The sequence below is a fragment of the Ambystoma mexicanum genome, chromosome 5p, assembly GCF_040938575.1.
Source record: "Ambystoma mexicanum isolate Mex_15411 chromosome 5p, UKY_AmexF1_1, whole genome shotgun sequence".
In the NCBI taxonomy this organism is placed as follows: Eukaryota; Metazoa; Chordata; class Amphibia; order Caudata; family Ambystomatidae; genus Ambystoma; species Ambystoma mexicanum.
Window position 1 is genome coordinate 712,694,208 of NC_090930.1, and position 18,310 is coordinate 712,712,517.

Sequence of the window (18,310 nt, forward strand, 5' to 3'; positions counted from 1 at the left end):
TGGCACCTATGGCGCCAGGCTCATACACCATCCACCATGAAAAATAATGTGCTTGGGAACTACTTTATTGTATTGTCAGCCAACATGGAGGCATCCACATAGCTTGGTTCTTAAGAACCAAGTTATGGGGTCTAGTGTTTTGGGTGTGGTAGCCTACGGACTACTTTACCTGGACTATTTTGTTGGGGCTATTTAAACCACACCCGAGTAAGACAACACGCTTCGCGTTACTTTGCAGCTTGCAACGTGACTCTCACCGTGTCCAGCTATTCCCTCGAACCTCGCAGAAACAGAACCTGCAAGGAGACAAATGTAACATCATTAGCAGCAGCATCTTACCTGCAGTCTTCATCTTTAAACACTCGCAGCTACTGAGAACAGCTTCCTCGAATCTGCACGCCTCCCGGACAGAATGACCTGAAAGAGGAAGATAGAGGCAACATTAAAGAAAGCAGTAGAGACATTTCCAAATTACGAACTGCTCAAAAGGCTTACCTGGCTGGTCGCCTCTCGGCTGGCACCACTCCGGACATTCCACTCGCGCTGAAGAACACCGTGACCTACAAGGAAGGAAAACACAGGTTAGCAAAGGCAAGACTTTGCAGCGCTGCGCATAGCGCTTACTTACCGCATCATGGCACTCTTAATGCACCATCATTTACCAGCGGGGCTCAACCTAGCCACTTTGGTGCGCTGAAGCTCCGCATACCTAAGGGAAAAAAAAAAGAGACATTTTAAACAAAGAAAGGCATGCAGGATAGCAACTAAACTAAAGAACAGCAATAAGACCTACCGGAACAATATCAAACGGGCCGGCGTCAGTGAAGTAACTGGACTGCACTCGCCCATGAAAGACAACGTGCCCCTGCAAAGAAGGCAGGACGGAGAGCACGCCTAATTCTACCACAAGGCAGAACCTTCCCCGCAGACCACATCAGGGCAAAGCTGAGAAGCATACCAGTGAGTAACCCGGCTGGGTGGCGTCCCTGTGGATACCAGGTGAGCGTAACAGGATCTTCTTGTTTCTCAATCAGCAACAGGCAGAGGAGGGACGGGTGCTGGGGAAAGCACAGGTAGGGCCTCAGAGATGGCGGACACCATTTTTAAGTGGAGCAGATGCTCCCAGTCGGGTAATGGTGGGGCATCAGTGCTCACCATTGAAAAAGCCTCATCCTAGTTACGATCGCCAGTGCTTCCTCTGTTGCATCGTGTAGGGGATGATGAATACCCCAGACATTTGCATCAAAGGCCCTTTCGGTATGCAGCACTCCGGCTGTGAGGCTGGTCCTTTTGGGATGGGTGTGCCCTTTGATGACTCTTTCCCACAACAGCTCCTAATGGGAGGCTGTCTTGAGGCTGTCTTGCTGGAGAGAGGTGCTAGCAAAACTCACAAAGGATCAAAAGGAGAGGCCCAGACATTCAGTCCCTTGTCCTGCAAGTTGGCAGGGACATGCTGTCTGACCAGAATACACACAACCCTTCCACATTTGAGCTGAGCTCACAGAACTGACCGATGGGTGTTATCAATTTGCAATTTGATGTATTACAATTACTTGCTTGAAGTGTGCAGCGAACACTGAAGATACATTCACAGACCGGTTTATTTATGATACAGTCCTTCATAAAGCCCACCAGCGCAGTCACAGATAGTGCTTCCCTGAGTATACTCTCTCACTCCCTCTAACAACCCCTTCTAGAATCCCACTAACCTCTACATTCTGCTATAGCAACAATCACTAAGTGCCAAGCACACTACACCTCCCTTTCCTCATAAAAACATACGCAGTAAACCGCACAACAGATGAAACACAGGAACTATGAAAAATCTACTAGCCGCACACTGTTTACACACTCAAAGATTTACCTACAATCCATTCTCACCAAGACCTACAACGTAGCCTTAAACATAACGGGTCGCCTCACTTGTTTGTCTGACTGACCTTCTAAAACACTCTCCATGACCACTGTTCATCACTCCTCCCGAGTTCGGGAGCAGTCCATGGTCCTCCCCCAAATCTTTCACAATTCTGTGCATGATCCACATCCTGCCATCTTCTGTCATAACAGAATGGCAGAAAGACTTTTGGACCTTGCAGGGAACCGACCACTTGAGAGGCCTTTCCTCAGGAGGCACAGGCAGTTTAATTCTTACCAGATCACCTTCTCATACACTACACTCCTTAACAGCCTTTCTTTCATCATACCAGCTCTTGTTGGCAATCAACCTCTCTATGGTAGGAGGCACGGCCTACTCCACACTCTCCCACGTCCACCTCGCCCTTTTCATCCACGGGGGACACAACTTACAATTAGATTTCCTTCCCCTGCTCGGCTCAAAGAGTGGCATCCCAGTCAAACCATGCGCAGGAAATTCTGGGCCTCAATTCGGATCATCGCAGCGTGCTCACAATCCTTACCATTAGGCAATGCCCTCCTCCAGCAGTCCTTTATCACCTTGTTTAACCTTTCAGCAACCCCATTAGCTTGGGATTGATAGATTGCTGTGAACTTATGCTCAATACCATTCTCCTTCAGGTACTCGCACATCTCTTTGGATCTAAACTGGACCCCATTATTTATAACCACTTCACACCGATACCCCTCACGCTTGATCACTTGTTCCATGATGTCAATAACTTATGTTGTGGTTATGCACAAGGTGATTTTCACTTCAATCCACAACAGTAATAGGTCAATGAAGACAACACAATACTTGTGCATACCTTTGCTCACAATTGGCCCGACAAAGTCCATACCAACTTTTCCCCAGGGCATTTGAGGCATGGGGACCACAGTCAGTCTCTCACCACCAAATGTTTCTCACCCAAGATAAACAGCACATAGTTTTTGATCCCTTCCATTTGTGTAAGGACAGCCCCCAATCCTGTGTTACTGGTGTCTGTAGAAATGATGGTCTTCCTGCCCACCTTTAAGTTCTTTAGAGATGGCTAGTTTAATGTTCAGCACACTCCACAGTGCATTCATAGAATGCTCTATTCTTAAGAATCAGTCTCATATTCATTTTTAGGTATACATTTCAAGTAGTACTCGGCAATGCAGAGGAAGGAGCGCAGCTTTTCCTTGTCATGTGGTATGGGCACACGTTTGATGTTGTCCAGTAGGCTCTATTTCACATTAATTCCTTTGGCCGACACTATGACCCAAGTCATCAATTTCCATCTGACTGAATTTGCAGTGTAGGCCCCTTTTCACCAGCATCTTCATCACTTTATTCAGCCTATAATTGTGTGTTTGTTGATCAGGTCCAAATACTAGCATTTCATCCTGGAAACATATCACTCCATCCCTGAACAATTCATGCACAGTCCTTTGGAAAACAGATGCCACTGACACCAGCCCAAATGGCATTCATATCAATTGGAAAAGAACTTCAGTTGTTATAAAGGCTGTCAACGCCTTCGACTCTTGATGTAGTTTTATCTGGTGATACGCTGAGGTAAGGTCAAGAGACAAAACACACATGCCTCCCCCAAGGTGGCTAGAGTTTGTTATAAAGGGGAGAGGATACTGATCTGGCATCACACATCAATTGAGAGCACAAAGGTCTATACCGAGCCTCAGCTTCTCATTGGGGTTTCCCATCACAACTAGAGGCGACATCCACTCTGAAGAGTCAATATTCTCAATTATGCCATCTTGCTCCAATTATAGTAGCTCTTCCTTCAATTGAGCTCTTATGGCCAGGGGAACTGGCCTGACCTTATGGACAACAGGTCTTGATCTTTGCACCAGACAAATCTTATGTACAAAGCCATTCAAACATCCTACCTTATTATTGAACAATAAGGAGTGCAATCTAACCCAGTCACAAAGTAACGCACAATCTTCTTCGTTGGGGTTCAGCCTAATTTTTAACTTCTTTTGTTGCAGCCAACTTAATAAAGGAACCAGACCTTTTTCAGTTACGTATACTTTTCCTCTTGCCATTCTGCCCTAGAATTTGACGTTTCCTTTAAAGCAACCCAAAACATTAATGTTGGCTCCTACGTATGCTCACGGTTTTATGTTGACCTGCATTAAGGGTCTGTTTGGGAACATTATCAAATATCTTCGAAAGAAGGGTGTATTTCACACCTGAATCCATCATCATCTCAACATGATGGCTATAGATTGTCACCAGATCACTTTGCCCATCCAATTCTTCATTGTCTTCGTCTTCATCATCACCTGTGAAAACAGCTTCTTCTGAATGATCATACCATTCATCTATCATGTTTATGGTGTGAGATTTGCAGCATTTTGTCAGATGCTTTTTTTCTTTGCACCTGGTGCATTTTACTTCTAGGGCTGGGCAGTTAGGACTGTTGGCAAAATGGCCAACATTATTGCATCAATATCACCTTTTCTGAGAGGAGGTGCTTTTAGCAGACTGTAATTTGGTAGCGGCACTTGCTGTTTTCAGTTTCGTGGCCATCTTGCTGTTGATGACTTGCACCAGGACGTCACTCTTCCCTTCAAGAGGTTTGCTTTGTTGCACTTTCTTTTCAAGAACTTTCACGCATTTGCTAGTGTGCTCCACCTCCTTAGCGATTCGCAACACTTCTGCCAAGGGAGCAACACCTTTTTTCCCCCCAGACGTTCCCTTATCTTGCTGTCCCAGCATTCAAGCATAAACTGATCCCTCAGTCACTCATCAGTTTGTTGCGCTAAGTTACAGGTTTTCCCTAAACCTCTCAAAGCAGTGATGAATGATTCCACCGATTCTTTTTCCTTCTGTGTCCTTTAGACTAGCCTAGAAGATCAGGTAAATCGTCAAATTGTTCCTGTCCCGGAGTACCTGGGCAGTGCATTAGCAGTGATTTCTTTCTTTCCGCCCCAGTATTTGCTCCACACACTGCCGCTGCATAGTGCTCAAACGATTTCTTCCAATGTTTCCAAGGAACTAGAGGCTCCCCTGGACTAGGGAACAATGTATAATTGCAATCTCCTGATGCAATCTTGAGAAATAGTGATTTTGTTCTTAGTGAATATTTATTTTGAGTGTTTGATGCAGAAACCCTCTTCCCCCGTGGCAACATTTATTTGGCTCGAGGTAATGCTTGTATTACTTGTGGCAATGTTGTGGTTGTCCACATTAACAAACGTCCCTTTCCTCATTTACATTTTTTTATTTTGTAGGTGGAGCAGAGGACTCTTCTTTTGGAGCGCACTCCCGTCTCCTCACAATGTACTGTGCACAGAGGTAAGTGTAACGGCAGTGGAGTAGCTCTCTGTATTGGTTTACGGTTGACAGGCAACTGTGAAGTCGGGAGAGAAAAAGCATAGCGCAGCATAGGGTGCTTTCCTCTAGCACGTGCTCGGCTCGAGCGATCAAGTTACTGGCCTCCCCATTTCCTTACTTTTGCCTTTTTCCTTTTCCTTTTATTGTTTGCGCCGGCATGCCGGAAAAAAGGATTAAGGCCAGCAAAGCAGTGCACGCAGAAAGGAAGCAGGGCTTACCTGAGGTGACGGGGCCATTCCAGGAGCTGAGTTGATAATTGCATGTGGATCCTGGCTAGTGGGCACTTGTCACCAAACTGAAATATGCAGCGGACACCAAAGATACATTCACAGGTAGGTTTATTTATGATACAGTCTTTAATAAAGCCCACCAGCGCAGTCACAGCGAGTGCTTCCCTGCGTCGACTCTTAATCCCTCTAACCACCCATTCCAGAAACCCCCTTGAACCTCTACATTCTGCTATGCAACAATCACTGTGTGCCAAGCACACTACATAGCCACCATACCTTAAACTCAGATGTGGCTTCTATTTAAGTTTTACAGCTGCCACCTGGATAGTAACTCTCATAGTAATGTGCTTTTGGAAACAGGGGTGCATATCTTAAATGTAGTCCCTCGTGTGAGGGGTTAGAAACGTGACAACATGCAACTACTACTAGCACAAGTATTTATGTGGTATGATTCTGCCTCGTGCAACCAATAAAGGCTTTGAATTTCCACAATCTCAATGTTGATTACTTCTGGGAAAGCATGAGACACATTGGTGCTGTTTGTTCCACACTTTTAATTGCCACATGCAATGCAGGTTTATGCTTCTCTCCTGCTGAACATCTTCTGTCAGAAGGGTAGCCCTTCCTGCCATTATTGTTTTCCCAACCTGGTTTTAACCAAGTACTGATACTGTGCTTTTCCTACTTCTGCTCTTGTTTGGCTTTGGTAATGCTTATTCAGGTCAGTTCTTTCCATTGCCTCTTTTTACCTTTTATAACAGGGTCCATAAACAGCTGGTTGCTTAACTGCCCCCCTTTGGCAATAGCGGTTTGGTTTGGGTTTTAGAATTAATACCCTTGAGTGTTGTTGCCAATTATTCTAACCTTGAATTACACAATGATTCTTCCACTTTCTCTCCTTCATATCATCATGATATTCAGTCTAAATATCTTACAGCTTTACACCAGTTCGATACGCACAGCAGTGTCTTTTCTGCCACTTTGTATCTCTTTCATTAGTTTGGTATTCAAAATGCCTGAGCTCGGCTAGTGGGCGGTCACGGAGCGCTCCGGGTCACAGTATTCAAGTAAACTCACCGGGTCTGGCTTGCGCCACTTCTTTCGGGTTCTCCGCTTCTACCTATTGTCGGAAGACTGTAAAACTGCTTCTCTAGGTTTTCTTTGCTCTGCACTTTTCATAATTGGAGCGTTTCTTGCTCCAGAGGCTTTCAGGTGCTCACTTGCCACCCGAGACTGGGCCTTGCAGAAAGTGTTCGAACTTCACTCTTCCCGCTAAACGATCTCTGCAAACATGGTCCTCAGGGGAAAGCATTTACATAAAATGCTTCCCGCTGCGCAACAGAACCGGCAACCGTACGGCTAATGGCAGCGGTTCGGGCGTCTCTGCTTTCCTTCAGCTGAGAAAAAGAAATCTTGATGTGGAGTCATGGCAAGCACTCCACCTTCCACTACTGCTGCTACTCTTCATGGCCTGCACCCGAGGGAGCCCTTTATGCCTCTCAGTCTCCCTCAAGTGTGAATCATTAACCTTAATGGTTTTCAACCTGCAGTTCAGAGCCTCTGCATCCCTCTTCTTCGCCTCAGTACTTTTGGCATTGTTGGACTTGAAGTCCCCAATGTTCAATTCACTCCTTTTAAAGAAAAAATTATCATGAACTTTGTTTTTAAAAGGAGTATTATAAGGTTCTACTGAATGGTTTTAATCTATAGGAAAATTAGGACTTCCTGAATCGGATATGGTAATATTCAAAGATGAATCTTCCATATTCCCCTGCTGAAGATGGGAGTTTTTGCTTCTACAATTATGCTTAACCCTGTGGAATTTATTCCCACTTCCAATAAAGGATGGATTCAAACGGTTCTTATCACCATCAAAATAATTGGGAAAGAAAGGTTTATTCTGGCAACATGCCATTACAGATTCCGGTATTACTGACTCTTCCTCCTTAGAGGAAGAAAAATATTGCACCTCTCCCAGCAGAGTCCTCATTCCCTTGGGGACCTTCTCCTCCCATTTGATCCTCCCGACTTACACCACCCCCAGGGTTGGGATCAGGCAGCGGCTGCCTTACCCTGGCCACCAGGGAGGAGACTTTAGGTAGGGGTTTTGGGAGGACTTTGCAGGATTCATCACACTCTACTGCAATGACTTGACTGCCACTGCAGCTGTCAGAGGCCACCTGTGCCCCCTGTGCCGGCTCTGTGCCAGTGGGGAGCAGGCGCTGTAAATCAGGCTACTGATTCAGCAGGGCAAAGGTGTACTATGCTTTTAGCATGGATTTTGTTGAGAGGAGGGGGTAGGGGTCTTGTCAGCAGACCACACTGAGACAGAATTACCTGCATCATTTTATATTTAATAAAAATCAAAAAAGCCAGGGCTCCTACACCTTTGCCAGATGGCAATGCTTCACAGGAACAGACACAGTGCAAGCGACAAAGGCCTAAAACATACTATGTTCAGTGTACCCTTACATGCACCAGGGCAACAGGAGCCCTTTGCGACCATTGTAATGCTCTTTGATTCTGACATTTGAAAAATAGTTTTTGATTAAATAGATCTAAGCATTTAATAACAACACATTGCTTTTTTTTATGCCACATTACTATGGTCTTTGCATTTTCGTCAGGCAATCTTGTTGCTGTTGACCACATTATCAGAGAATGTAAGCTAAATGGTCTTCTACTTGCATTATACAACCCCTCCATCACATACAAACTGGTCATTTCAAACATTCACAAACGTTTTGCGAAGCTCAACTATCTAGCTACCACTTACGTGAAGCAAACAAATGTCTTACTTGATCAGAGTGCTGCTCAAACATTGCAATTTTGTTTTTCTGCTTAACAATATCAGTCTACACAGATCAATCAGGCTGATTAAGGTCGACCTGCTCCTGAATGAATGATAAGGCTTGTTCTGCGGACTCCTGTGAAGAAATAGAAAGGAGAGGTTTGAGATGGCAGCAGTTTCCACCAAATGTAGACAATGAGGCACGACTAAGAAGACACATTTTTAGGTAGCATGGCCATGGTATGGAAGGAACGGAACACTGATCAGAAGTCTACAAGGGACTATAACACTTCACATTTCACCCTTCTCGCCTGAAACAGACAGCTCCACGTATATCTTTTCTACTCAATGTCTGAGTCAGTGATAAAGGAACAATACTCAAGGAGGGTTTGAGATTGAAGGGAGTTGGGAGCTACTTAGCTCCTAGGTATACCCTAGAATAGCATGGCAAGTTTTACAATAACAGCTACCAGGAGCTGTGTTTGGCTTCCAAGCCAACTGATGCCAAACAAATATACATTTGTGCCTGGGAGTATTTATAGAAGGTGCTTTAGACACACAGTTATAGTTTGCATCTCACGTGGAATTTAGATTTGTGGCACCCTTTGTATTAACTATTCATTCTGCCGCCGAGAGAAAGTGAGTAATGTAGCATTACAGCACAAAGTGGAGGCAAAGGGAAGAATGTGGCAGCAAAGGGACATGTGAGGAGTCAGGAATGAAACTCGGACACAAGTTAGCCATGGTTTTGGTTAAAGACTTTTATTGAAAATAAAAGGGTTGGGAAAATGCATCTTTGACCCTGCTCTAAGAAGGATTTCCCTACCTAAACCAAAAACTAAGGATCTGTCCTTGTCAGAATGTCCAAAACAAAAACTGTCCCGTGCCCAAAGTAATATTCTGACCCTCACACAAATTCTAAGGTGAAAATGGAAATGTCTTTAACCTTGGGTGGGTTAGAATAGTGTTCATGAAAGAAGAATAAATAGCTCCAACATAAAGGTTCTTCAAGGATAAATGTTCTTGCTCCAGTGGGCGATTCAAAAAGAAGAATGCACAACTCCAACACAAATGTCCCAGACGGATAGAGTTCATTGCTAAGCGGGTGATATCTTTTGACTGTACAACTGAGGAGAAGGTTATCAGTTACTTAAGTTTCTCTTCCTTCACAACACAACTGATATTCAAAACAACTTGGTTCTTTATCTTTTATGTTGCTAGGATACCTGGTGTATTCCCCTGCCGGGTTTTCCCTCTTTGTTTCTCTTGTTTTACATAGCCTGTTGCTCATCATGATATATCCTTCTCAGGCCCCCTTTTGTGGCTATTATCTTTTATGCACTGTTCAATTGTTCCTTGACTGGTATATTCTCTTGCAACTGCCTTGTATACTCCCCTTCCAATGCTTTTTTTTTTTAAATACTGTATTTATAATTTTCATAAATGTATTACAATCAATCATTGAATTGAAAGAATAAATGAGTACAATAAAACAATAAAAAGGAAACAAAAAGTGTTCAATACCACATAGAAGTAAAGAATCACTCCCTCAATATTAAGTCTAAATACCCAAACTCAGATTCTTTAAAGTATTATGAAACAACAAAGAACAACAAAACAACAAGACAAATCAAGACAAAGATAAGACATAAAACACACCCACATCCCAACCACCTCATAATAAAAAAACACTCACACCTTGACATATAATCATTCACTTCCATAAAATTCATTAAAAGGTCCCCAAAGTTCCTCATAAATTGTTCCTTTTTGCTGTTTACATAATAAGCATTTCACATACCTTGAAGGAATCTTCATATCACATAGCCAGTCCTCCATAACAGGTTTTTCCTCGTTTTCCACACCTTTAACACCTGTTTAACAGCTACCAATAATCCTTTATTAATCCAATTCCTAACCACATAAACAATATTACGCCCGCATCTTGGAGATAGCAGAAGCACAGATAATGGGCTCCGCAGGAAATTAATAGTCCAAATTGCATCAATCCTATTCAACACATCCTTCCAATAGTCCCTCACTCTATCACAGTACCACAACATATGCAACAGAGAACCCTTCTCCTTCTGACACCCCCAACAAATATCATTGTCCAGCAATCCAAGACTACATATAGGAAGCAAAGTACAGTAAATATTACCCAATACCCTTTGATGAACGTAACGCAAATTTAAGTCGATTTTCGCTTTAGCCGGGACCTTCCAGATTTGTTCCCTCTCCTCCACTGGAATGTCATTGCCCAACTCTTCAGACCATTTCATTCTTAGTTTCTTCCATGAGACCAACCAAGCATTCTCCAAAGGAATAAAGTTCATAATATTTGACACTCTGTTGCATTACAGTAAACAACCCACATATATCTCTGTCCTCTCTACAAATCCAGAGTCTAAAATCCGCCGCTGCTCAGAAAGCAAATACTTTAGTATTCTATACCTTCCCTGTTCCCTCCTACTTAGTCCATATTTAAAACATAGATCGTCAAAGGGAACTATTTCATCATCTTCATTCCAAACATCCCCAATTTCCAGAACACCTCTATTACTCCAACTCTTCCAATACAACAACATATTATTAACCTGCAAACCAGGATTACACCATAAATAAGCCTCTTTATACATATCAATCCCTGACCATTAGTAGTAACCAACAAGATCAAAGTGTCCTTAGTAACAGCAACTGATTTCAGAGTCATAGCCCGACGAGGTAATTTCCCCAAGAAAATACAAACTTCTTGCATTGTTCGGTTTCAACATTTCTCTCTCAATTCTCACCCACCAGGGCACTAAGTCTAAATCATCATTCAAGAAAATGAAACATTTTTTAAGTAAGAAGCCTTTAAAATAGTTCCCCAAAACAGGATAAGCAAACCCACCATCACAAACTTTTCGAGTCATAATATAACGTGGGTTCCTAGCTCTTTTCCCAACACCCCACAAAAAGTCCTGAAAAACTTTATCAATAAGTCCTATTATTTTATTCCTGAACTGTAAAGGAATGGATTGCAAAAGGTACAAAACCTTAGGAAGCAGCATCATTTTAATTGCATCAACTTTCGCCCAGATACTCAAGATAGTACATCGCCATTTCCTAATGTCTTTTTGGAGAACCTCTTTTATTTTATTCACATTATACTCAACCAACTTGTTAACATCCCTAACCAGATTAATACCTAAATATTTGACACAATCCCTTTCCCATTTGCAATCCCAACCCAACAATCTATCACAATTAAAGAGTAATACTCAGAGGAAAAACTACTGATTTTCCCCAATTGATTTTATAACCCGACAACCTCCCTACTTCCTCAATCATATTTCTCAAAACAGGTCCACTTTCCCTCGGATTATTCAGGATTACCACCACATCATCCGCATACGCCAAGACTTTAATTTGCCAAACCCCTACACACAATCCTTTAATTGCAATATTCTATCTGATATAGGCCAACAAGGGCTCCAGAACCAAATTAAAAAGGAAAGTAGATGGGACAGCCTTGTCTTGTGCTTCTAAATAAACAAAAGGCCCCCAAAAATCCCCCATTCACCCAGACCATGGCTGATATATCTGACTGCAGAGCCCCAATAGCATTGATAAATAGAGGCCCAAACCCCATTTTCAGAAGAGTATCATTTAGAAATGTCCAATTAACTATCGAAATCCTTTTCGGCATCCAAAAATATCAACAAAGTCTCACTAACTGTAGATTCTGATAAATGCATAATATCCAGAAGAGTCATAATATTATCATATCCATGTCTTTGTCTCATAAACCCCCCCTGAGCCCTATCAATCAGCCCTCCCAATAATCTATTTGCCAATATCTTAGAAGAAAAATGGATATCCCCATTTAGCAATGAGATAGGTCGATAATTGCAGCAATAAGCCACATCTTTCCCTGGTTTCGGAACAACTTTTACGACAGCCTCCTTCATTGATGGACACAAAACACCTTCCATTAAGAATCGATTATACAACTCACACAACTCCGGCGCTAGCTGTTCATCAAAGCCCTTTTAAAATTCAGTAGATAAACCATCCATACCTGGAGATTTCCCATCCTGCAATCCACCAATTGCGAACAATACATCTGACACAGTAATTGGCGCGGCAAGCAAATTTCTGCCTTCCTCAGACAAAGATGGAACATCAATTTTTCCAAAAAATACATCCAGTTGCTGCAATTGCGGTGTAAGCTCATCAGTGTGGAAATCATGATAAAATAAACAAAAATCATTCACCTATCTCTTTCCTCGTTACCGCCACACCATCAGTACCCTTCTCAATTTTACGTACGTGGTATCTTTCTAAAAAACCCTTTAGTTTGTTTGCCAACAGTTTCCCCCCTCTATCTCCTCCTTCCCAATATCTTTGCCTCATATAAAACAAACATTTCTCCATTTGCAACTCAATCTCCAGTTTCAGGGCATCCCTCACCATATTCAATTCCATTCTATCCTTATTACTGTTTGATAAAGCATACCTCCGTTGCAGATCTCCTAAGGTAGTCTTGAGTTCCAATATATTTGTTTCCCCTCTTTTCATTGCCCTAGCAGTCCAGCACATCAACTCCCCCTAATAAAGGCTTTAAAGGGGTCCCAAACCATGAGACCATCCGATGAGCCTTTATTATCACTAAATGAATTCTTAATGGAAGTACTCAACTCTTTGGAAGCATTCTCCTCTTTCAAAATAGAGGGCATGAGTCGCCATCTACAATTTCCTCTTCCCTCGCTATCAAAATGCAGCTTAATTTTCACTATTGAGTGATCAGATAGATGGCGTTCCCCCATACTTGCTTCCACTACAGATTCCATCAAGACATCAGAAACTAGAACATAATCTAGTCTCGGAAATGAATCATGCACCAGAGATTAAAAAGAATAATCAACATCTCTTGGATGCAAGTTCCTCCAAGTGTCCACAAGGTCATGGGCATCTAAATAAATCATAAAATTCCTTGCTTGATTTTTGCCCAGAAAAATTACACGCAGAGGATCTATCCCTCCTATAATCTAATATACAATTAAAGTCCCCCCCCTCAAGATAATAGATTCTCCTCTCATATCACGTAACATTGCTTCCGAAGACGCAAATAATTTACCACTATGAACACATGGACCATAAATAGAACCAATAGAAAGTAATTTCACCTCATATTTTATATCAACTAATAGAACACGACCATCCGTATCCATACTCACTCTTTCCACACTAACAGTCAAACCCCTCCTAAATAGAATCCCTACACCCCTAGACTTAGCTGTACAACAATTCAACAGGACTTTTGTATATTTAGAGTTAGTGAATAAACCCTCGGATCCCGGTAGTAAATGTGTCTCTTGGAGAAAAACAACATCAACTTTATCCCTCCATAATTTGGACAACACCATTCTCCTTTTCTTCAGACAATTTAGGCCTTTCACATTCCAGGTTCCAACTGACAAGGTCCCCATCACAATCTATACATATTCATTATCACTAATCGTGTTCCACAGTCACTCCTCATCACACAGAACCTCAAAATATAGGAATCAACAGTATTCGAAGAGCACATAGTCATGAATGGCAAATGTATTTTCCCCAACAAAATCTTGATATGTCCTCTCCAATCACATAGGAGACCTCCATTACAAGAGACAAACAAGATATGAGATAGCACAACTCCTCCCGTACCTACAAACAACACACAGCAACAACATAAAAAGACAAACGACAAATAAAAAGCATTGTTCGAATAAAAACCAATCAACTGCGGACCTAACTATCAGACTGTCATATACAATAAAATACAGTATTCCAAACTATACTCCCAAAAACGTGCACCCCAAAAATGAATCATATTACTCCTCTAAATATCTGCAATGAGATAAGCATAATAGACAATACAACAAAATATTTAACTTCCCCTAAAACCCCAAAACAGTATAAAGATATTACAAGTCCATACCTAGAATCAAAATTTCAATATACTCTCCAGAGATCAGCATAGCTAAAAGTTCCAATATGCAGCAGACCTCATTAGGAATAGTATTGCAATCCAACGGTAAAAGATAGGGAAAATTAGCCTTTACATTGTGAAAGATGAAGATAAGAAACCTCAAAATCACCCTCCACCCTCTTCAACAATCCTCATTTGCTCTCCCTAACGCATATAATCACCCAATACTCTCCTGTTGGAATATATAGTGTTTGGCAAGCTCCTAGAAGTAACATACAAACTCCCAAGCCCCTTAGGACAGAGTAATACAATAGCAGCTTGCATTTGGCAAAGTAGAAACCCACAGAATGGAACCGAACTCTTATTAGTAGGTACACAAAAAAGTACTTCATATTCGTCCAAATTGATGATAGGGTTCCAGCCAACATTATGCTTCTAATGGGTAGAGATGAAACGTATTGATGTCATGTGCAGAGGTACACCCCACAACCTCAGCCTACAGTACATGCAATCACCATTGTATAGTGCAACTCCAGAGTAAAGGTCCGACCAGCATTCCGGTCCACATCCATTTTCAGAACACCACCACTCTCCGAAGTGCGTGTCCATTAATGCAGAATATCATAACAAATGTCATGTCGTGCCTGCCATCAGATTTCCTGTACACCATACAGTGCGTACTATGCAGAGTTGAGATGAGTGGATGACTAGATGACATCCATATACAGGTGTCCCAATCCAAATGAGGAGCATTTAGCTACAAAATGTTACTGTGTGCACTTCACCCCATCTCACATTAGTGTGACGCCAACTGCAAACCTGGCACCACGCTCTGTGTTGACCCTCGCGTGGAATAAGCCATGAAGCGGACGGCTACAAATGCGTTTACTTCACTGGATGTACTCAATGAGGCAGTATATCTTTGGGAGCTCAATTTCCTTGCTTCTCACCACCTCCCCAATTCAACTCAGCAAAACCTCCACCCTTGTCTCTGATGAGCTGAGAATGAATCGTCTCTGAATCCAGTTCAATTCCTGAAGAGGTAGGTAACATAAGTGATTCCCCTATCCATTTTCTCTGCAGCTGATGTCATCTCCCAGCTCATTCAACACCAATGTAAATTCATCCAACCACAGTGCTCGTAATACGCACAATCAGGCTGCAATTATGATAGCCTCACATTACGTGTCATTTCATGTAGACATCGGGCATCTGAAACGGGAACCGCCATTATACACGGCCATACAACAAGAGCACGTAGCACGCAACGTCAGCTCACTTGCTGCATGGGTCCTCTTTTCTAAGGTTCTGGAGGGCATCAAGGATTTAAAGAAAAACAGAACCGTTAAACCAACGGTAATAGGAGATCAATAAACAACAAAAGCTGTATGAAACAATTAAAAATGAAATATGCCTATTATACATAAAAAAAATGTTAACAGATCACAGAAACTCATCTTTTCTTCTTCACTTGCGCAGACCTTTGTGAAGAAGGCAAGGAAGTTTCCATGGGGTCCAAATCCAAAGCAGACAAAAAAGCCTCTGCATTGTTACAGTCATTAAATGAATGAACTTGACCTTCTACCACAATCCACAAAATTGCTGGGTATACCATATAATACTGGAGTTGTTTCATCCTTGCCTTTTCTTTTGAAGTGTTGAAGCATTTCCTTTTTTCTAGTACATCTCTGCTCAAGACTGCAAAGACCATTATTTTATTTCCACCCGACAGATCTCCAATTTCACAAGCCTTCTTGAGAATTTATTCTCTTATCGAGAATCACATAAATTTAATTATAAAATGTGTGGGTCTCTGGCCAATGGTCGGTTTTCCAATGCTTTCTTGAACACACTTGCAACTGCCTGTTACACTCTCCTGCCAGGACATCTCATAAACACACTTGCAGCTTTACTTTGTCCAATTTACCTTCATTGTGTGGCTTTTCTCGTGTGGGCCTTGCACACACTTCCAACCGGGATGTCTTCCTGACTTTGCGGTATCTAATACTGAATCTGCATGGCATACTATCCTGCCAGGCCTTTTCTTATGTATAAATTGTAACACTCCCAGACTGGTGTAAGTCTTTGACTTCTCTTGTGTCTTCCCATTTAACAAAATGCCCACTGGCTTTGTCACTTTTTAATACTTTGTTTGCTTTTTAAATGTTTATTTGCATGCAACCTGACTGCCCATAAGCCCAGGTTTCCCTTTTGGGGCCTCACCGGCTCTTGCTGGCGGGTTTCCTTCTTTCTGTGGCAAACTAGGTACAGGCGATCCGCGTCTCTTCTTGTCTCGCTGCTTTCACTCTTTGGTTTCTCAGTCTCCTACGGTCCGCGCTGGGCTCTTGTGCTCAGTGTCAGGCTTCCATCAGGTAAGCGGTGTCGCTCAACAGCTGCGAACGCCCAGGAGCCCTATTGCTTGGTTTCTAACAGCCTGTCTTGTTTTGTCAACGACCTTCCTCTTCTGCCTCTTAGCTGGTTGGCTCCACGGCAGATCGTGCAGCCCCACGATCTCCCGGTCCAAACCGAGAGACAGCCTTTTCCTTCCAGCGGCGGCATGCCACAGTCAAATGTGGCCACGGTTTACATTTTCAGGCTACATATATGTGCACCGAACTAGAGCGCAGCGTGTACTCGTGGTCTTTTCCACTCTGCATTACTCGGCTCCTCATCCCAGTATATGGTAGTCCATTCCTGAAGATTTTCATACAGTCTGGGCAAGTATTCTTTAAGGGCAGGTCAGCTCTAAGTGACTTGCAGGTAGAGTTTGGAAAAGTATTTTCATGAGACTTCCATACAGTTTTTGAGGAAAGGTCTTCCATGTTCTTCCTAAATGGATGAGGGGAGGTGTAACAATATGCTATTTAGGCATTGGGTTTGGATAGGGTATTCTCAAAAGAGGAAGGGGAATACAGGCCTTGTCCGATGGGTCCTCGCTACTTCCCCAGAGTTTGTCTACCCCTGTGATCCTCCCTCATATACCGGCCTTCAGGGTCAGGGTCAGGTAGCGGCTGCCGTCCCCTGGCCACATGGGGAGAGGTCACAGCCGGGAAAGGAGTGATGACGCCATTGGATTCATCACACTGCCCTTTCTCTCTAGAATACTGGTCATCCCCCCTCTACTAGAAGACAGTTTGTGTCAGTTTCTTGATAGGAGTACCTCTGTCTATTTTCCAGTGGGTCTATTGGAACAGCTAGATCTGAAGTTCTTTCCCTAAAGCGGGGAAAACAATTTGAAATTATGGAATGCAGAGCAATGCAGAGTACGCATTGCAACCACTCTCACCAGTCTAGTGGTTCACGAACAGTGACTGGCAGAACACAGATCAAAACCAACAAAGGACTTGACAGTGTGTCAAGCCCACCCAGGAGGGACCGCGAGAGGAGAGACAAGCCCACTGAGCAGACAGGCGCTGACCAGGATGTCGTGCAGAAGGACAGAGAAAGTTTGGGGCTGGTCCAGGACAGGAGGACCGCGCGACCCATAGGTGACCGAGACTCCAGGTGACTGTGGGACAGCGAAAGCACACCAGCCCACCATCCAGGGAAGAAGAAACTTGCAGAGCCACTGCAGAGGGAAGGAAGCTCTGGAAAGTTACTAGAGTACCGCGAGTGAGTCCAGCTGCCTCTAAGGAGCCAGCCCTCACTTAAGCCATAAGACAAGGTACGCAGGAAGCCACAGGGTCTCCGAAACTTCAAGGAGGTTGTCGCAAAAGCCAGAAATGCGAGTGTGGGACTCGTACCCAAATCATACATAGGCCCTCATTACGATACTGGCGCTAAACCATGGCGCCATTAGCACCATGGTTGGTGCCGGTATCGTAACGAGTCCGCCAATGTTCAATGGGGAATTACCACCCCATTCCAAGGTTGGCGGGGCGGTAATTCCCCATTGAACATTGGCCCTTCCCCATTCCCATTTTTGCCCCATAGGGCTCAATGGGACTGGGGAAGGCGCTAAGTACGGTACCGCAAATTGCGGTACCGTACTTAGCACCAAGATCCCTTTGCGGGTCCCTACTTTAACGGCTGATCTAGACCAGCCGTTCAGGTCGGGTCCCGCAAAGGGACCTCGTAGTAAGGTGCTA

At 43.3% G+C, this 18,310-nt stretch overlaps 1 protein-coding gene across 2 annotated transcripts in view; it reads right to left on the bottom strand.

Annotated features, from left to right (window-relative positions):
• LOC138481143 (zinc finger protein 34-like) overlaps positions 1–18,310 on the bottom strand; it is a 608,256-nt gene that overhangs the window by 499,268 nt on the left and 90,678 nt on the right. For both annotated transcript variants that reach the window (XM_069613071.1, XM_069613070.1), the window contains exon 2: positions 8,271–8,399. In XM_069613071.1, the coding sequence (XP_069469172.1) occupies positions 8,271–8,294 (24 nt within the window). In that variant the 5' untranslated portion in view covers positions 8,295–8,399. The remainder of the gene's footprint in view (positions 1–8,270; positions 8,400–18,310) is intronic.